Consider the following 17,855-nt stretch of genomic DNA (forward strand, 5'->3'; position numbering starts at 1 on the left):
CACAGGCTTGGCTGCCAGGTGCTTGATGCGGCGATGAGGAAGTCTGGGAATGGGGGGGTGGGGGTCCTTCCTTGTGAATGCTGTGGCAAGGATGGGGATTGCTCATATGACAGAGGGGAGCCCCTAAATCGACAATTTTAGGGGAAGGAGTGAGGGCAGCACCCTGCTGTAAGGTTGTCTGTGCAGAGAGCCGGGGAGCTCCGCCCAGCTGGGCTGCTTGGCTCTAGGGGCAGAGCGGCTTGGTTATTATTTAACTGCAGTTTATTTATAACGGCAGGAAATTCCAGCAGCAGCAGGATACCCAGAGCAGGGACAAGGAGAAGCGGCAATGGGTGAGTTTTGACAGTCGCCGTCCCTTTGACCTCTTATTCGGGACTCTTGCAGAAATCTGGGGAGGGGGCAGGGTCCCCTAGAATAGCGCAGCGTGGACTGCATCTGGGGGAGCTCCAGACAGAGCAACGTTATACCCAGACAGGCTGAGGCAGTGTCAGGGCTTCCCATGCGGAACGTGTGTAGGGGTCAGGAATGACTCGTCCATCACCTGCAGAACTGTCCATCTGGCCAGGTGGGTTGGATAGAGAGTGGCTTTATCAGAGCATCAGCTGTCGGCCACTCTCATAGGCAGGTTCCAAAGCCTGGCACACTGGGTGTGTCCAGCATTTGGCTGTCTGGCTCTGTAATGAGCATCCTTCCGATGCTGCTCCTCGTTCCCGTCCCCCTGGAGCCAGGGGAAGCCACGTTTCAGGGTGGGATTTGATGTGGGGGCTGGGTGAGAGATCCTTGTCTCTGTGTCTGCGAGAGCAAAGGGTTGTCTTGTGCTGCAGAAGGAGCAGGAAGAGGAGCATCAGGCCGCCCAGCGGAGGGGCCTCCGGAGGAGCGAGTCTGTGGAGAAAGCTCAGGTACGTGAGAGGAGGCGCTCCCATGATCTGCTGCCAGCACCGACAGCTACGGCTGTGCCAGCCGGGCCCACGGGCAGTCCGTGGCAGGGCAGTGCCCTCCTTTTCCTGCCACTTCTAAGTGCACACGGAGTGAACTGACTCTCGCTGTAACCCTTCCTTTGCTCCCTTCCCCTCAGAGTGCTGGGGACACGGCGTGGACTGTTCAGACGCAGCAGTCACACGTATTGCCTCACCTGCCTGGTTCTTCAGCTGGGGGCTTGTCTCCTGGGGGCTCTGAGTTACTTTCTAAGGCCCGCACAGCCGGCTGTGGGTCCCCTGAGAGCTGGTTGGCCTGTTCCCCAACTTGTTGTGGGCTATGGGTCTTCTGAGGGGCATGGACTCCTATCTGCCTCCTCATGCCCATGCTTCTCCTGGTGGCACAGGTGCTTGTCCCTGACGCTCCCGGGAGCTGGGGAGCTTTCGCTGCCCTCCCCCAGCCTATCCTATGGGTGCAGGGGCTTGCTCCAGGCCTCCACTGATGGCTGCTGGTCTCCTGCCCTAGTGGCTGGGTCTTGTTCTTCCTACAACTTTCCTGTATTTCGGGGGGGGGGAATTTTAGGCTTCCCAGTTGAGTTCCCAGTCAGAAGTGAGGCCTGTCTGCTGCTCCTGTGGAGCTCCCCAGTAGAGGACTTGAACAGAACAAGCGAGAGCCTCCATGTGCCATACTGGTGACACCTTGTTTTCCAGCTGCCTGTTTCATGCAGGCCGAGGGCCAGTGCTGAGAAGGAATCACAGGGCAAGGTGGTAACATAGGCCTTGGTGCCATCAGCAGGTTGTGACTACGTCCTGTGATACCACCATATCCATTCTACCAGAGGTCTTGTCGAGTCCAAGGCCAGAAAAGGACCATTGTGATCAAGTCTCATCTGATTCACACAGGCCAGAGAAAGTCCCCGCAATAATTCCTAGAGGATTTAGAAAAACATCCAGTCTTGATTTAAAAACACACAGTGATGGAGACTCCACCACGACCCTGGGTAAATTGTTCCAGTGGTTAATTACTCAGTTGAAAACGTGGACAGCACAGTAACAGTGATGAAACCACGACCCCTCTAGGACTTGGAGCTGATGAATACAAGTGACCTCTCAGCACTGACTTGTACCTAGCTGGAGGAAGTAAACAGAACCGTTCTCAAGCTGTTCTAGGCAGGTGGGTAAACAATACCCAAGGAGCTAGGAAATGAGATGCGTTCTTACCTTGAAAACCAAACCATCTGCAGCATCATGTATTGCAGAGACAGGTGACAGAATCGATTATCCAGCCATGGGAATAATGCGCTTGTGCTCTTTTTTCCTCCCAGGAAGCAGCATTGCTGATAGCACAAAGATCAGTGAACCCACGGGACATCTTCAAACAGAAGGAGAGGTCTATGCCCTCAGAAACAGCAGCCTTCGGTTCCCAACCAGGTATAAAGCAAGAGTGGGACATCAGCAGAGAGAACTGATAGCCTGTTCAGGGGTTATAAAGCTCCTCAGGAAAGACACAGTCAATGCCATGGTAACGTACAGCTTCCAGGTAAATACACAGGGAGCGTGTGATATGAAGGTGTTATCAGCATGTGTTTGGGACAGGCATGCGACTCCTGAGCATGTGAGTTACAGGGGTCATTCCAGTTCTGATAAAACTCCTATCGCACCACTGTGTGACCTGCAGTGTAGGTGGGGCAATGCCAAGAGACTTCCCATTATAAGCTTCCCTTTTTCAGCAGCTAATAACTTCACCTGGCTGTTGAGGCTGAGATTTTCCATGCTTGTCTCTGCTGTCTCCTGAATGTTTTTAATGCTTCAGCAAAAATAGGTTTGTGACTGTTAAGTCTAGAAGAGACCCTGACTTCCATGATTTTCACTAGCTTCACCACCCCAGCTTGAACCAGGGACCTTCAGCGCCACAAGTGAAGACCAGTTAAAAGGAGGGTTGGTGATGTAGCCGGGGTACTAGGATGGAAGAACTGGGTTCAATTCCTGCTTTGCCCCAGACTCCCTGTACGGCCATTGATAAATAAGCAAGCAGTAGCTTAGTGGAGCAGTGGAAAATGTCTTACTTTGTGTTCCAAGGGGCTGTTGCTGCTGGTGTTTAGACGTTTTCCACCTGCTTCTTCGAACAACTCTGGCGTCTCCAGGGTTTGCAGTAGGTACCTGAAATTTGACAGCAGATAGTCCTGATGTAAAAGAGGTGGCCTCCGCTGTCCTAAAAGTCAAGTTGGCCAAATCTGGTGATTAGTCCCAGGAAATTGTCATTTGCATATGCATCGTAGTATTGGCTCAAGACTTAATTCACTGAACGTTCTGTCTGCCCGGGCATGCTCCAAAGCCTCTCTCAGTTAAATAGCTACCCGCTTGCACCCTCCCAGCAAAATACTCTTTAGCCTGAGAGCACGCTGTGTTGGAAGCCAGGCGAGTGGTAATTCAAATCTCGCCTCTCCCGCTGACTGCTTTTAATGTTGCTTTGTGCTTCACAACCCTTATTGTGGCTCACATAGTCATATCTGGCAGAGAAGGGAACAGAACGCAGGTCTCTTAACATGAGCCCCGGGTCTTATTCACTTAGCCACACCGCCTCCCTCAAGTAATACGGCTATATACTTGGCTAGGTTGTAACCTCCACCACTGCTGTAACAGTCCCTTCCCAGAGCCAGGATTAGAACCTAAGACCCTTGATACTCCACACTCCGCTGCTGTCTAGCAGAATTGTGCACTGTGCAGGGTAGGCAGAGCCTTACTGGGAAAGTGTGTGTAACATCCCCCTCTCATGGTGGACATAGACGGTAACTGCTGCCTGTGGCTAGCTGCTATTCCTTTAGCTCAGGGGGTAGAGGACTTTCCTACAGACCTGAGGGTCAAAGCCTGCTGATGACCTATGGCTGCAGTCTGTGGCTTCCCATGAGGACACTTCTGTTTTTGCAGTTTTCTGTTAAAACCTAGGAAATGTCATACGGAAAAGTAAGCTAAAAGAACGTTACTACCTTTTGCAAAGTCAAGCACGCATACGTTAGGCAATGCCAGAATGGAGGTTCCCCTGCATCCTTAATTTGGCCTCCTTGTGCATATGCTTCCAAAGGGACACCTGCCTTGTTTAGTGCACAGGATGGAGAGCAACTGAAGTGGGTTTGGGTAGCAAATGAGGCTGTTGTCCATACATCCCCCTGCCTGGCATTCTGCCTTTTGTTGTAACAGTGTAGCAGGGGATATAGAAAGTGATAGGATGTTCTTGTGGTAGTCCCTGGGACTGGGACTCAGGAATACTAGGCAATAAGACTGTGTCTCGGACAGTAAATCCCACAGATCTCGGGGGCAGATCAGCTGAGTGAGAAGGTGCCGTTTCTCCCAAGTCACTTTCAAGAGCAGTGCCGCACCGGAACAGTTGGTTCCGACTGCTAGAGCTGCTTCGAAAGGGGTAAGCGCAGAGATGGTGGAGCGAAGAGTAGGTATTTTCCATGTGTACTCGTCTCTGAAAAGCTCGCTTGCTTGCTTGAAGTGCCTAGTGTGTTTCTTGCTTTCGTCCTTCCCAGGCAAGCTACGGAGCCCCTTCCTGCAGAAGGAGAGCAGCCCTGTCCACGCTCCGGCCTCCCCAGTCCACTCAGCTACCCAGGCCTTTCATCCACCCTCCCTTGTCCATCCCTCTGCTCAGGAGACACCTCCAGCCTCTCCGGTTCCTGGCTCAGGTGAGTTGCTTTACCTTCCGCACCAGGTCACTAGGCAGCGGTGCTGGAACAGTGTTTATCGTAGGGGTGCTGAGAGCCATTGATCCAAACTGTGAACCCTGTATATAATGAAAACCACTTCAAGCCAGGGGGTGCGGCAGCCCCCCCTAGTTCCAGCACCTGTGTCACCAGAGGAGAGCTTTCACTTCGGCTCTCGGAGCAGGTCCGCCAGCTATTGCGGCTTCTGCAGTATTACAGGATATTTCTAGGGTTGTCATGGCTTAGTTTCATTCTGTCTTCACATGCCCATAACGTTCTGAAAACATCTCCTTTGGGCCAGAAACTTTGCTTGCTGTATCTCAGACCAGGAATGACTTTGTTTGCTAAGTCTGAAGACGGTCCTTTCAGCTGCTGGCATTGTTGGAAAGTGGGGAATGATCCAGCTTCTCAGCATTGTGTCTTTTTTGCTCACCAACTCCAATGGCTGGACTCCAGACTGTGCATGTGAATGGTCTTTATGAGCCAGCAGGCTTTTGCTGTGGGGAAGAGATGCCTAAAAATCTAAAAGCAGGCAAACTTGAGAGCGCTTGTCTGAACGTGCTCAGTTAGCAGGGCCCAGTTTATGTATTTAAGTGTGTTAGGTGCTTTTCAAATGCGTTAGAATTAAGTAGAAACACACAGATGGCTCCTTTTCTCTCCTTTTCCTTTATTTTCTTTTAAAAACAAAACAAGGATACAATGTATTTTAAATCGACAGTAACACAACGTTTGCGCTGCATGTTCAGATGCAAAATCCAGAGTGCAAAAGGGAAGGAGATCTCATAGTAATGCAAACTCCCCTGCATTGCAGATACGTAACATTATTTATTATTTTTATTTCTAGTTAGGCAATTTATTATGACCTAAATGTCACAGTACATACAACATGGAGGAGTTCTGTGTTTGTACAGCACCTTGCACACCGGGGTCATGGGCTATGATTCTGCTTTGCCTAATCTTCCTGGGCTGTAGAGGTGCTGGTTGCAACTCCATACTTAAAGTGACACCCAGGCTTATTATGACACCCCCTTTCCCCCACAAATTATTTTTACGGTGGAGTACAACATTCCTTTTATTTCCTTTGTGTACTGTTACAAGGTTATGCTTCCAGGAGGACAGAGTGCTAAAAGGTTGAAGTACTGAAATTCACCCATTTTTAATTTACTCGTGGAGAACATCTTCTGTTTTTTTTAAAGCTGGAAAAGGATACTTCTGGGTTTTCTTTCGGATTGTCCCCAGAATGCGTTCTCTGGGACCCAACATAGAAAGGTTCCATCCCAAGAGGTTCAAGGGGACCTGGGGAACTTGGTACATCAGTATAACGACCTTGTAAAATTCATAGGAACATATTGGAAATGGAAAAGGTTCAGAAAAGAGCAACAAAAATGATTAGGGTATGGAACAGCTTCCATTTGAGGAGAGATTAATAAGACGGGGGCTTTTCAGCTTGGAACAGAGACAACTAAGGGGGGTATGATAGAGGTCTATAAAATCATGACTGGTGTGGAGAAAGTAAATAGGGAAGTGTTATTTACTCCTTCTCATAACACACGAACTAGGGTCACCAAATGAAATTAATAGGCAGCAGGTTTAAAACAAACAAAAGGAAGTATTTTTTTACACAACGCACGGTCAACCTGTGGAACTCCCTGCCAGAGGATGTTGTGAAGGCCAAGACTATAACAGGGTTCAAAAAAGAACTAGGTAAATTCATGGAGGATAGGTCCAACAATGGCTATTAGCTAGGATGCATAGGGATGGTGTCCCTAGCCTCTGTTTGCCAGAAGCTGGGAATGGGTGACAAGGAATGGATCACTTGATGGTTACCTGTTCTGTTCATTCCTTCTGGGGCACCTGGCATTGGCCACTGTCGGAAGACAGGATAATGGGCTAGATGGACCTTTTTTCTGACCCAGTGTGGCTGTTCTTATGTCCACTACTCCAAATGCTGTAATAAAATACAAGTCTCAGTGTGCTTGGCTCCTGTGGCCTGTTGAACAGTGCACTGGGCTGGGACTTGAGAGACCTGGGTTCTATTCCTGTCTCACCCACGTTCACGCAGTAGACAAGTAGTAAAGTCACTGCCCTGTTATGTGCCTCAGTTTTCCCGTCTGTAAAATGGGGATAATGAGGTCTTTGAGCTGGAAGAGTTCAGGATTATTGTTGTTCTGGCTTTGGTGATAAGGAAGCTGACAGTGGGCCTGATTCCTGGGTTACAGCAAAGCTGCCAGAGGCTTAATTCTCTGATGTACGTTCTGAGACATCACGTCTCTTTTATAACAGTGTCCTCAGGAGCCAAATGTTTTGACTGTTCAGAGTGGGAGGGAAGCCTGGCAGTGTCCTTGCTGCAGAGAGCTTCCTACTAGGGGCAGCGTGGACATATAGGACAAAGTTATCCATGGATCTAGCCTTCTCTGACCAGTCCTGCTTTGTTTCTGGTTTCCGTGCATGCCTCTTTGAGTTGCAAATGGCCTTTCCTCCAGCTAGCTGATGCTTTGCAGCACTGAAGCAGCCCTTCCCTGTATGAGGGTCTATCTCCAGCGTGCTGCCCTGTAGCTGCTTGGCTCTGCTGAATATTCATCAGCCACACTGCAGTGAAATTCTCTTTGCTGCATCTCTTCCTCTTCCCGTACCTGGTCCTGGCAGCTGCTACCTTCACCCCCTGTTTTCTCCCTTAGTGCTGAGAGGGTTGGTTCCTTCTCGCAGGCAGCCCTGCAGGGATTCAGCATGGAGAGGTGGTTTGGATGGTGCCGCTGGTCTGTGATTAGGGCGGGTGACCAACTCTCCTCTCCGCCTGCTTCTTTCCTTCAGAAACAAAAGTCAATGGACCCAGACACAAACCACCAGAGCCCCCGAAGGCTGCATGCGGGGGAGGCGCTGCACAAAGCAGGTCTAATGTGGGTGGCTGGGTTTAGTGTGTGCGTGCTGGGCGGTGCTGGTGGCCTGTGCTAAACGGGAGGCCAGACTAGATGATCTGGTGGTCCCTTCTGGGCTTAAACACTGTGACTCTAAAGCAACCAGCTTCTGTATTTCAAGGAACATGAGACCATGCAAGGCAGTGGGGAGCTGGAGCCGGTTCGCACCAGTTCGCATGAACCGGTGGTTAAATTTTGAAGCAGTTTTAGAACCAGTGGTTAACCCGCTTCCTTGCAGGGGGCACTCAGGCTTTGATGGGCTCCAGCTGGGAAGTGATGTAATTCCTCCTCCGGCCACCGGGGGCGCTGCGCTGCGGGAGCCACGTGGGCTGCCCCCCGGCCCTGGGCACGAGCCCTGGTGCTGCTTCTGCTCCCCCAACCCCTGGCCCTGGAGCTGCCGCTGCTGCCTGGTGGGTCCCCAGCTGCTCTGCTAGGCCTGGGCTGCTCCGAGCCGCTCTGCCCCTGAGCCCCCCCTACCCTGCCCGCAGCCAGCCCCTGCTTGCAGCCAACCCCGCACCCCCTGCCCGCAGCCAGCCCCTGTCTCCAGCCAGCCCCTGCCTCCAGCCGCCGCCTGCCCTGCCCGCAGCCAGCCCCTGCCTCCAGCCGCCCCCTTGCCTCCAGCCAACCCCGCACCCTCCTGTCTCCAGCCAGCCCTTGCCACAGCCCCTGCCACACCCCCTGACCTGTATCCAGCCAGCCCCTGCCTCCAGCCACCCCCTGCACCCCCTGCCCACAGCCAGCCCCCATGTCCAGCCACCCCCTGCCCTGCCGCCAGTTGCTGTCTCCAGCCACCCCCTGCCCTGCCTCCAGCCGCAGCCAGCCCCTGTCTCCAGCCACCCCCTGCCCTGCCGCCAGTCGCTGTCTCCAGCCACCCCCTGCCCTGCCTCCAGCTGCAGCCAGCCCCTGCCTCCAGCCACCCCCTGCACCCCCTGTCTGCAGCCACCCCCTGCACCCCCTGCCCTGCCTCCAGCTGCAGCCAGCCCCTGCCTCCAGCCACCCCCTGCACCCCCTGTCTGCAGCCACCCCCTGCCTCCAGCCACCCCCTGCACCCCCTGTCTGCAGCCACCCCCTGCACCCCCTGCCCTGCCTCCAGCTGCAGCCAGCCCCTGCCTCCAGCCACCCCCTGCACCCCCTGCCTCCAGCCACCCCCTGCCCTGCCCACAGCCAGCCCTGCACCCCCTTGCCTCCAGCCAACCCCGCACCCTCCTGTCTCCAAGCAGCTCCGCACCCCCTGCCCTGCCTGCAGCCAGCCCCGCACCCCCTTGCCTCCAGCCAACCCCGCACCCTCCTGTCTCCAGCCAGCTCTGCACTCCCTGCCCTGCCCGCAGCCAGCCTCGCACCCCCTGCCTCCAGCTAGCCCTGCCCCACGCCCCTGTCTGCAGCTGGCCCCACGTCCATTGGTGCCCTGCAGTTCCCAGGGCAGTAACCCTGCACTCCTGCTTCAATGAGGGGGGCAGGGAGCAGCTGGGACCCACACATGTGCACACCCTAGGGTGACCAGACAGCAAGTGTGAAAAATCAGGACGGGATGGGGGGTAATAGGAGCCTATGTAAGAAAAAGACCCCAAAATCGGGACTGTCCATATAAAATTGGGACATCTGGTCCCCTTAGCACACCCCCAGTGCGTGGCAGGGCCCCACACCTGTGAGACGGAGCTCGTTTCTAGCTCAGGCCCATCTTTTTAACCAAGAACTTTAGGCAGGGTTAACACACATCGGTGTTTCCCGGACAGGTCAGGCTTCTTGGTTCTTAAATCGCCGACCTGGAGGAATTTTTAAAATTCCTCCCGGACGTACGGTAACCCTGTGGGTACAGAAAAATACATACTGGGGCACAGCCCTTAATCAGAACTTTTTATAGGGAGCCGGTTAAGATTTTGGCAGCTCCTCACTGATAGCAGGTTCCGTACTACCACCCGTGTTGCAGCTGGTACGTATTCATGCATTCCCCACTAGGGGTCGCTGTTGTGCTGAGGAGGGAGAACCCTAAACTTGGTCAGGCTTAGGGCTAAGCTGCAGCATCCCGCTAGCGATCCGTCTCCTGGATTGTGTCGTTCCCATCGCCCTATGGGATCCTAAGGGGAAGCAGGCAGCTGCCGACATTCAGTGATCTGAAATGGCTTGTTCGCACATTGCCGAGCAGCTCTCAGGAGCCCCGTTGCCCTGGGCTTTGTATAGGAAAGGACAGTCCCTAACAAGCAGAGGGCGTGGGAAGAAGATGGACAAGGGGAATGGTGATGAGCGCATGTGGTTACCTAGACTGGTTGTGTGCACAGTCGTCAGGGTCGAGTGTGGGGGCTGGGTTGGTAATAAGATGTCTGGCCTTAGCCTGGCCATTGTGCATTGGTGATGTCCCGTAGGCCCCAGGGGAGAAGTGCGTCTCGGGAGGGTTTTGAAGGAGGATACAGCTCTGCTTACAGATTAGTTTGGGGAGGGAAACCCAGTTAATGTCTCTGTGACCTCATGCTGTCCTTCTGCCAGAGCAGCTGTAACATCCGTCCTGTCCTTTATTGCCTGCATAGTTTCCCTGTGGCTGCTGACCCCTCTATCAGGTGTGTCTTCCTATCTGAGTGCTCCCCTGCCTGTCAGCTCCCACTCAGCCTTTAGTTTAAATAAACCTCCTTCCCTCTTCCAGTGCCTGATTTGGTTAAGATGGAGCTTGTCCCCTTTGAATAGGCTCCCCCCGCCAGTTCTGCATCTAATAAACGTAACCTCTCCTCTCAACATCATCATCTACCCCTTGAGATTCTGGAGCCCCCCCGTCTAAGTGGCCCTGCATATGGAACCAGAAGCATTTCGAGAAGGTCACAGCAGAGCACTTGAACTTTAAGCTGCCTCTGTAATCATCTAAACGTAGCTTCCAGGAGTTTTTCCTTTTTTTATCATTCCTTACATCGACACAGCCATGGATGCAGGCTTCTCCCTAGCACCCTCTAGTGCCTTGAAATGTCCCCCTAATGACCCTGTCTGCATGCAGTTTGGCTGTAGGGGCAGACAAGAACAAACCATGTTCAGCAAACGCGATTGCTGACAACCCCGGTACACCACACCTGCATTTCATCAGGTAGACTTGGCCTAAAGGTTTAGATGTCTCCCGAGACCCACCACCCTTGTCCTGGTGAGGAAGTCCCACAGTGGCTCTGACAGTTTCCACTCTCAGCTCTCTGAGCAGACTGGATACAATAGTAGAAAATGCTATGTAAGGTCCCACGCTTGTATAGCCCCGGGAGAGCGGCTGGAGGATCTGATAAAGCTTGTCCATTTCCAGTTTCTGTGGTTCTCTGAACCTGTTCTTCTTCCCACACCCTATTCTTTTGCCCATTCCCCTTCCTCATCTCCAATCTACCAAAAAAGCATTGCTAAAATCATTACTCTCCAGCTCCATCGCCCCCTCCTCTAACTCCTCCTGGGCTCTAACGCACGCTCCTTGTGTTCATCTCTGTGGCCCAATGTGACCTTACCCGCCTGTTCTCAGGTCTCCTCTCTTCCTCCTTGCTCCCTGTCTTCCTGTTACTGGGGCTGGTTCGGAGGTGCTTTCCCCCCAGCCCTTTACAATTTTTTTTGAGACAGTGGGGGATGAAAACTGGAAAATTTTGACACATGGATTTTTTGGCAACATTTTCCATTGGACGGGGAGCTATTTTCCGTACGAAATAAGTGTTAACCAGCCCAACTCCTCTCTCCGAAACTCAGAGGGATGGAAGGAGCTGTAAGCTGTCAACCCTGATCCACTGATCATTTCTTCCAGGTCCCCTATTCTGCATACCCGCGTCTGATCGTCTGTCTACGGGTCAGAGCTTGGTTCAGAAAGCTGACCGGCACGTGGCTCTGACGGGAGGGAGGGGCCAGTGTGTGAGGGGATTGACACCGCAAGGTGTTCTGCATTTCGTTCCAGGTGACGCTGCTGTGCAGGACACCAGGTACAGTCCAGTCCCCCCGGTGTCCCAGCCGCAAGTGGAAGAGGACGCTCTGTACGAGGAACCCCCTGATGAGTCTGCTGTCTACGAAGAGCCCCCCGCTCAGGTGGGTTTCGTCACGGAAACAGGGGTGTTTGGCTCAATCTGTTTGACACGAAGAAGATTGAGATGACTAGATCACGGCCTAGAAGTATGTACGGGGGGCTAAGTTCCCTGTAAGGTGTGTGCCTGTGTGGCCGTGCAGGAGGCCACCAAGGGCCACGCAACGAACTCCCCCCAGCCCCGGAGCTGCTGCGGCGGGGGAAGAGAGCTGTGGGGAGTCCTCTCTCCCCACTGCTGCTTCGGGGCAGCCTGCACCCCAGGCCCCTCATCCCTAGCCCCACCCCAGAGCCCACATCCCCAGCTGGAGCCCTCACTCCCCCACACCCCAACCCCCTGCCCCAGCCCTGAGCCCCTTCCCGCACCCTGAACCCCTCATTCCTGGCCCCACCCCAGAGCCCGCACCCCCAGCCAGTGCCCTCACCTCCTGCACCCAGCTCTGAGCCCCCTCCCACACTCTGAACCCCTTGGCCCCACCCCCACCACACGTCACCTCCATATTGGTGCACATAGCAAAATTCATTCTGCACACGGATGGGAAAAATTGGAGGGAACATTGACAGAGGGAAAAGATATCTGTCTGCAGAGAGCTCTATTACCTAGCAGACAAAGGGAAAATCTAGCAAGATCCCAGGGATGGGAGTTAAAACTTCAGACAAATAACTGGAAATATGGCACAAATGTTGTAATAATAGGGGTAACTGACCAGTGGAACAACCCACCTAGGGATGTGGTGGGTTCTCCATCACTTCTGATCATTCAATCAAGATTAAATCCCTTTTTCTTAACACTCTTAAAGCTCAGCCAGGAATCTCTTGGTGGTGGTCTCTGGTCTGTGATTCGCAAATCAAACTCGAGGATCATAATGGTACCTTCTGGCCTGTAGAGTTACAAAGTCACTTCTTAAAGGTTTTGTTACTTGTTTCTAAGCTTTTCTGGGTGGAGTCATGTATAAAGATTTGTTTTCTCTTGATTGCGGTTAAATTCTTTCCAGGCTTGGGTTTAGCAGAAGATGATTCCTAATTTGTGGTAGTTTTTCCACTCCCATAGTGTGAATGTTTCAGTTTAAAGCATCAACCTGTAGTTGCATACGGTAGGTTGATAAATGTTGCATAGATTAGTATCGACAAGCTTAGTGTGAAGCTGGAGAGCTCTCCTCCCTTGGGCAGTATCAGCACAGATCGAACTTCCTTTTTCTTGTGTTGCAATCCCTCTTTGTGCAGTTAGAATGTCAGTGCTTCTGATACTGCCTTTTAAACTGCAAGTTTCATCTCCTTTGCTATTTGGCATTAATGCTCGTTTAGAAACATTGAGAGGATTTTTCCATAGCTGTCATTTTTATGATTCCTGCATTATTTTTGGTATCTGGTCCATATTTTCTTGAGGTTTTTACAGATTTTGTAGTTCAGTGTAACCTAGTTTGATCTCTCCAGGGTACTTCTCTGCCCCCCGTGGGGTAGTATCTCAGCACCTCACAATCGCTACTGGATTTATCTATCCTGTCAGCACCCCATGAGGTAGGGTGGTGCTATGATCCGCATTGTCCAGGCCCAGAGAGAGACTCAGGGTCCCTTCCAGCCCTGCATTTCTATAATTCTGTGACAAGTGGCTTGTCCAGGGTCATGCAGGGAGTCTGTTGGACCCCAGTCTCTGACGTCCCAGGCTAGTGCCCTAACCCCTGGGTCATGCTGCCTCTCTGATTTGTGTCAGGACGGGATAAAGTAGCTGTGGTCCAACAAGCAGAGCCATCTGTGCCTTTCTCTTGTTGTCAGGTTTGCCATTGGGCAGCGAGTTCCACTCCTGCCCTTTGGGGAGGTGAAAGATAATCTGCCTGCGGAGAACCCTCTTGTTCTTCTGTTGGGGACAGAGACCAATATTTGAACGGTTGCGTGTGTTACAGGGGTGTTTGTTCGCATGGGGTGGTCTGGGGTGTGTCCCCATAGCACAGTCCTTATAACATGACTGCAGTTCGCGAAGAGACTGCTACCTCCATTCCTCTCAAGGCCAGGAGCGGATGGTGGAAAGTGCCGGGGTAGAGGATCTGTGTGTGGCACTGGGTGGTTTGCCTTGTTTGGAGCAGTGGGAAAGAGCTAGGTTGCTCCACATTGACACCGGTCTTGACAGCTGGGCTTCCCAGTTAGAGCTGCCCATGGCAGTCCAATAGTAAATGCAAACTCATTCACGTTTAACGTGGTCTGCTTCCGTTTGCCTTCAAAGGAACAGCTTGAAGATGCTAAATACGAGTATGCTGTGGAGTATCAGCAAAGGCCAGACTTGGAGGGGAAAGGGTTATGTGCCCGAGCGCTGTACGACTATCAGGCCGGTACGTGGCTTCCTTTATCTCTCTGTAATCCTGACTGACAGCCCTGTGGTCACACACATTCCCACCCCAGTGCCTCTCAGTGTGCACGTACTCACCTGCACTCGGGGAGCCTGGGAAAGTCCCCCCCCGGATCCTGTGCAGTGATGCAGATCCAGACGGGTGATGGAGCCTGGCGTACTTCAAAGCACAGCAGTGCCGCGAAGTAACTTCCTATGGTGATCAATTGCCACGCACAGCTGTGAGTGCAATGCAGCCTTGCTGTGCAACAGAGTCTTTCCTACAGCCTGTATCCAAAAACGATGCAGTATTTGATGCCATCCCTTCCACTTCTGAACTCCCTACCCCTCTTACCTTCCCCGTCTCTCTCCTCTGGCTCCTTTCCCTCGGCCTCCAAGAACACTGGACCAGATTCTCAACTTGTGTAAATCATAGTAACTTAGTGGATGTCAATGAACTTATGACATTTTGATGAACTAATTCATCATTTTCTGCTACCCTTAAAATATGGCTCAGCTCTGAAAACTGACGGTCAGGCTGGCACCATAACAAAGAGGAAAGCACCCAAAGTGACGTAGGTTCCTAAGCGAGTCAGGTGCTTTTGAAAGTTTTACCCCCTAAGCCCTGCTTTAAATACAAATCACCATGCAACCATGACAGCTCCACAGATATGGGGCCTCCAGATTCATTGACCACAGAAAGCAATCCTCGATAACATAGCAAGAGGGGGGAAAATGAGTCCACAGTGAGTCTGTGTTTTGACAGCGGATTCCAAACAAAACCTCTGACACGTTTCATAAAACTTTCAAGACCCCTCACGACCTATCCCCACCCGACCTAGTGTCTCTTATTCAGTATCGAAAGGTTGGCTCCCACCTTCAATCCGCCCGTGATCCCAGCCTCCATCGCCCACTGGTTAAATTTTCAAACAAGCACTATTTGTGCCTTCTCCTATGCTGCCCCTCAGGTTGGGAGAAGTGCCCCATAAACACAGGTAAAACTCCCTCATCCACCTTCAAATCCCTCCTTAAAATTCTGCTTTGCTGTTATGCCTGCAGAATACTTGACAATGGTTAAAGCTGCTGTCTAGCACGATAGGGTCCTGCTCCAGGACTAGGGCTCCTAGGAGTTACAATAATACAAATAACAGTGTTTCTCACAGACGGATTTTGTGCAGGGCACCAAAAATGCCATTAAAGGGGAAGAGCAACCTTAAGCAGCCAAGGGGTTTAGGGATGGAGAGCTTTTAGGGATGGTTAGGATTTCCATTTTTAATATTAGATTAAAACAAAATTAGGGAGCTTTTCACTCTAAAAGGAGAAGGAAAGGAGTTGTGACCAGATGTCCGTGTATTTTCCCCAGTAGTTTGTGGGACATCACTTAGCTTCTGACCTTCTCCTGCTCTGTCTCTTTCCAGCCGATGACACGGAGATCTCTTTTGACCCTGAGAACATCATCACCAATATCGAGATGATCGATGAGGGCTGGTGGCGTGGCTATGGCCCAGACGGCCACTTCGGCATGTTCCCTGCCAACTACGTGGAACTGATAGAATAAGTGGCCCGTGGGGGAAGGAGGATGGGGAGCAGTTACCCCTAAAAGTGGCTTGATGAAATCTGATTCTTCAGCGTTTAAATTGTGTGGCTTTTAAGGCGTGACGTGCCATACCCTGCTCCCCTGGCACCAGGGCAGAACCCAGCAGTGTTCTGTTGCCCTCTTTCCCTCCAGCTTAGCTGGCACTTCTTGGTGAAGGTCTGAAACAAGCCTTGGCCACTTGCATAACTTACCTACACGTTTCACTCAAAAGCTGAAACCTTTTAAGGGGGAGGGACGGATGACTGCTCCCTACCTGGCGTTCAGGAAACAAGTGCCCCCACTGCAGAACAGGGGTCTCTCGTGGAGGAAGAGGGCCCCCAAGCCAGATCCGCGAGGGAATGGTAATCAGACGGGCTCCGCTTTAAGATTCCGTATGGCTCCGTAACCAGCACGGATCTGTCACTGCAGGGTTAATGCTGCAAAGACCGACACCAAGCAGTCGGGCAATGCGCGAGTTAGCATTCTATTAGCAACACCGTCTCCCTGCGCACGCTCTACTAAATTATACGTCCTACAGTCTCGCCACTGCGGCTGCACGGATGGCGCGAGGTCAAGTTACCGTTGCTCATAGAATCCTGATTTTTGCATTTCCTGCTGTCTGTGGGGCTTCAGCTCGCAAACTGCCCATTGTACTACGGCACGGTTTGCAGTTAGTTTCCACTGCTTGTGAGGTGGGAATGGAAAGGATGAATCCCTGTCGCAACTCAACACTATGGAGCTGTGCAGCTGCTTGTCAGGCTGTTGCAGCATCTTGTACAATTCCTTTAGGGCAGTGGTCAGTTGCAGAACTCGGCTAAGGATATTTGCCATGCATGCATAGGAACAATATTTCATTTACCGGTAAGTGCTCTCGGCCTCTCCCAGAGGAGTTCCTCGCCAGGGACCAGCAATGGGCGCACAGTAACCCTTTCTGTTAGCCATGGGGACCCGGGGGTGGCGTAGATTTCTCAAAGTGCACAAAGTCGTCTTTTCCCCAAAGGAGACTCTTCTGGGAAATTGAGCAAGGCAAACCTCGAGATTTGTAATGAACCCTACCTCCTTAATCACGGTGTTCCCTGCCTTATATATAATCCAGTAACTATCACTGTGCCCTAGAAACAATGGGGATCCTAACTCAGCTATTCCTACCCTCCCTCTTTCCTACTACAAGTTTTCCTCCCTTATGTTGCTATAACAAACAAACAAACATGGCTCGAAAGACGCTGGAGCCCATATTCCCCAGCTCTGACTTGCCCCCTCCCGGCTGCTCCCTCTCCCTGAAGCTGCAGAGAGAATGTCCTGGCTGCTCCAGCCCGGACTCCTCCCAACCCAGGACTCTCCAGCTGCAGGGAGAAGTACTGCAAGCCGTTTCTGTGCAGTGTGGGCTCCGAAAGCCGTGTGTAGCTTCCTTCCTGTCTGCTTGTCCTGCCGCACCAGCCTTGTGGGCTTGTGTCCGTGTGGACTTTCTCTCTCATCTTTTCCCTTTGGAGTGCTGATGGAAACAATAAAGGGCTTTTCTGTGGTGATGGCTGCAGCCAGTCGCTGGGGTGTCACTGACCTTTAGAGTCGTCGGTTACGGGGCTCATCAGTGTGTTGGGGCTTCGATTGCACCCTTCCTTCTGTTCTGGTCAGAACCTCCTGCTGACGGTGGAGGCTTCACATTTGGATACAGGCTTGGGGCAGGCAAAGCCTGTGATGTTTAATCAACAGTTTGAATCTTAAACAAGAACTTGTGGCCATATGAAATGCCTTACTCTGGTCCTGTAGCCTCCTGGGCTTGGCCCGTCCTTGGAAACGTTTCCGCTGTCTGCCTCAGTCCGTCCTGTTTAGGCTGGACTCCGTATAGCATCTCCAGCAGTGGGGGCCTACATTTGTACCTGCTTAGATTGCCAGCTGCTTGATTCTCAGGCTCTCTCAGAGATGCCTGACCACAACCGTAACAGTGTGACCGCCTGGGCCTAGTGCAACACCTCGCTCTTGTCCAGTATTTCTCTTACCTGCATAGAATAGCTCTGGGGGAAGGTGTCTCCCCCATCCTCCTCTACAGGGAAGACTGATGGAAAGAAGTCATTCGGCAGCAGCGTGGCCTAGGGGGATGGAGCACTGGACTGGGACCTTTGTTCTATTTCTGGCTATGCTGGGTGAATTTAGGCAAGTCACATCCCTGCCTCGGTTTCCCCATGAATAAGTCATCAAGATTGGCATCTTTGCACCAGAGTTTGGGGGACTAAGATGAAATGAAAGCTGTCCTGCAAGCTAGGGTGGAGATGGATAGTGTTTTAGTGGGACAGGTGGTGCAGTGAGAGAAGTGGCAAAGGAAGCAAAAGTGGAGGGAGTGAATCCGAGGATGGGAGGGGGAGGTTGCTGTGGATGGGGCCCTTAAAGGCCGGGGACAGGGTGAGCAGTGTAAA

The 17,855-nt window shown here is 52.2% G+C and overlaps 1 protein-coding gene across 2 annotated transcripts in view; it reads left to right on the plus strand.

Annotated features, from left to right (window-relative positions):
* The window catches only part of DBNL (drebrin like), a 35,656-nt gene extending 18,671 nt beyond the window's left edge, over positions 1-16,985 (plus strand). The window contains exons 8-14 of one of the 2 annotated variants that reach the window (XM_077805805.1): positions 278-332; positions 825-899; positions 2,240-2,345; positions 4,448-4,600; positions 11,429-11,556; positions 13,767-13,872; positions 15,287-16,985. In XM_077805805.1, the coding sequence (XP_077661931.1) occupies positions 278-332; positions 825-899; positions 2,240-2,345; positions 4,448-4,600; positions 11,429-11,556; positions 13,767-13,872; positions 15,287-15,426 (763 nt within the window). In that variant the 3' untranslated portion in view covers positions 15,427-16,985. The remainder of the gene's footprint in view (positions 1-277; positions 333-824; positions 900-2,239; positions 2,346-4,447; positions 4,601-11,428; positions 11,557-13,766; positions 13,873-15,286) is intronic. The other variant, XM_077805806.1, reaches the window with a different exon arrangement.
* The last annotated feature ends 870 nt before the right edge of the window (positions 16,986-17,855 follow it).

Source organism: Eretmochelys imbricata, chromosome 26, assembly GCF_965152235.1.
Source record: "Eretmochelys imbricata isolate rEreImb1 chromosome 26, rEreImb1.hap1, whole genome shotgun sequence".
NCBI classification, from domain to species: domain Eukaryota; kingdom Metazoa; phylum Chordata; order Testudines; family Cheloniidae; genus Eretmochelys; species Eretmochelys imbricata.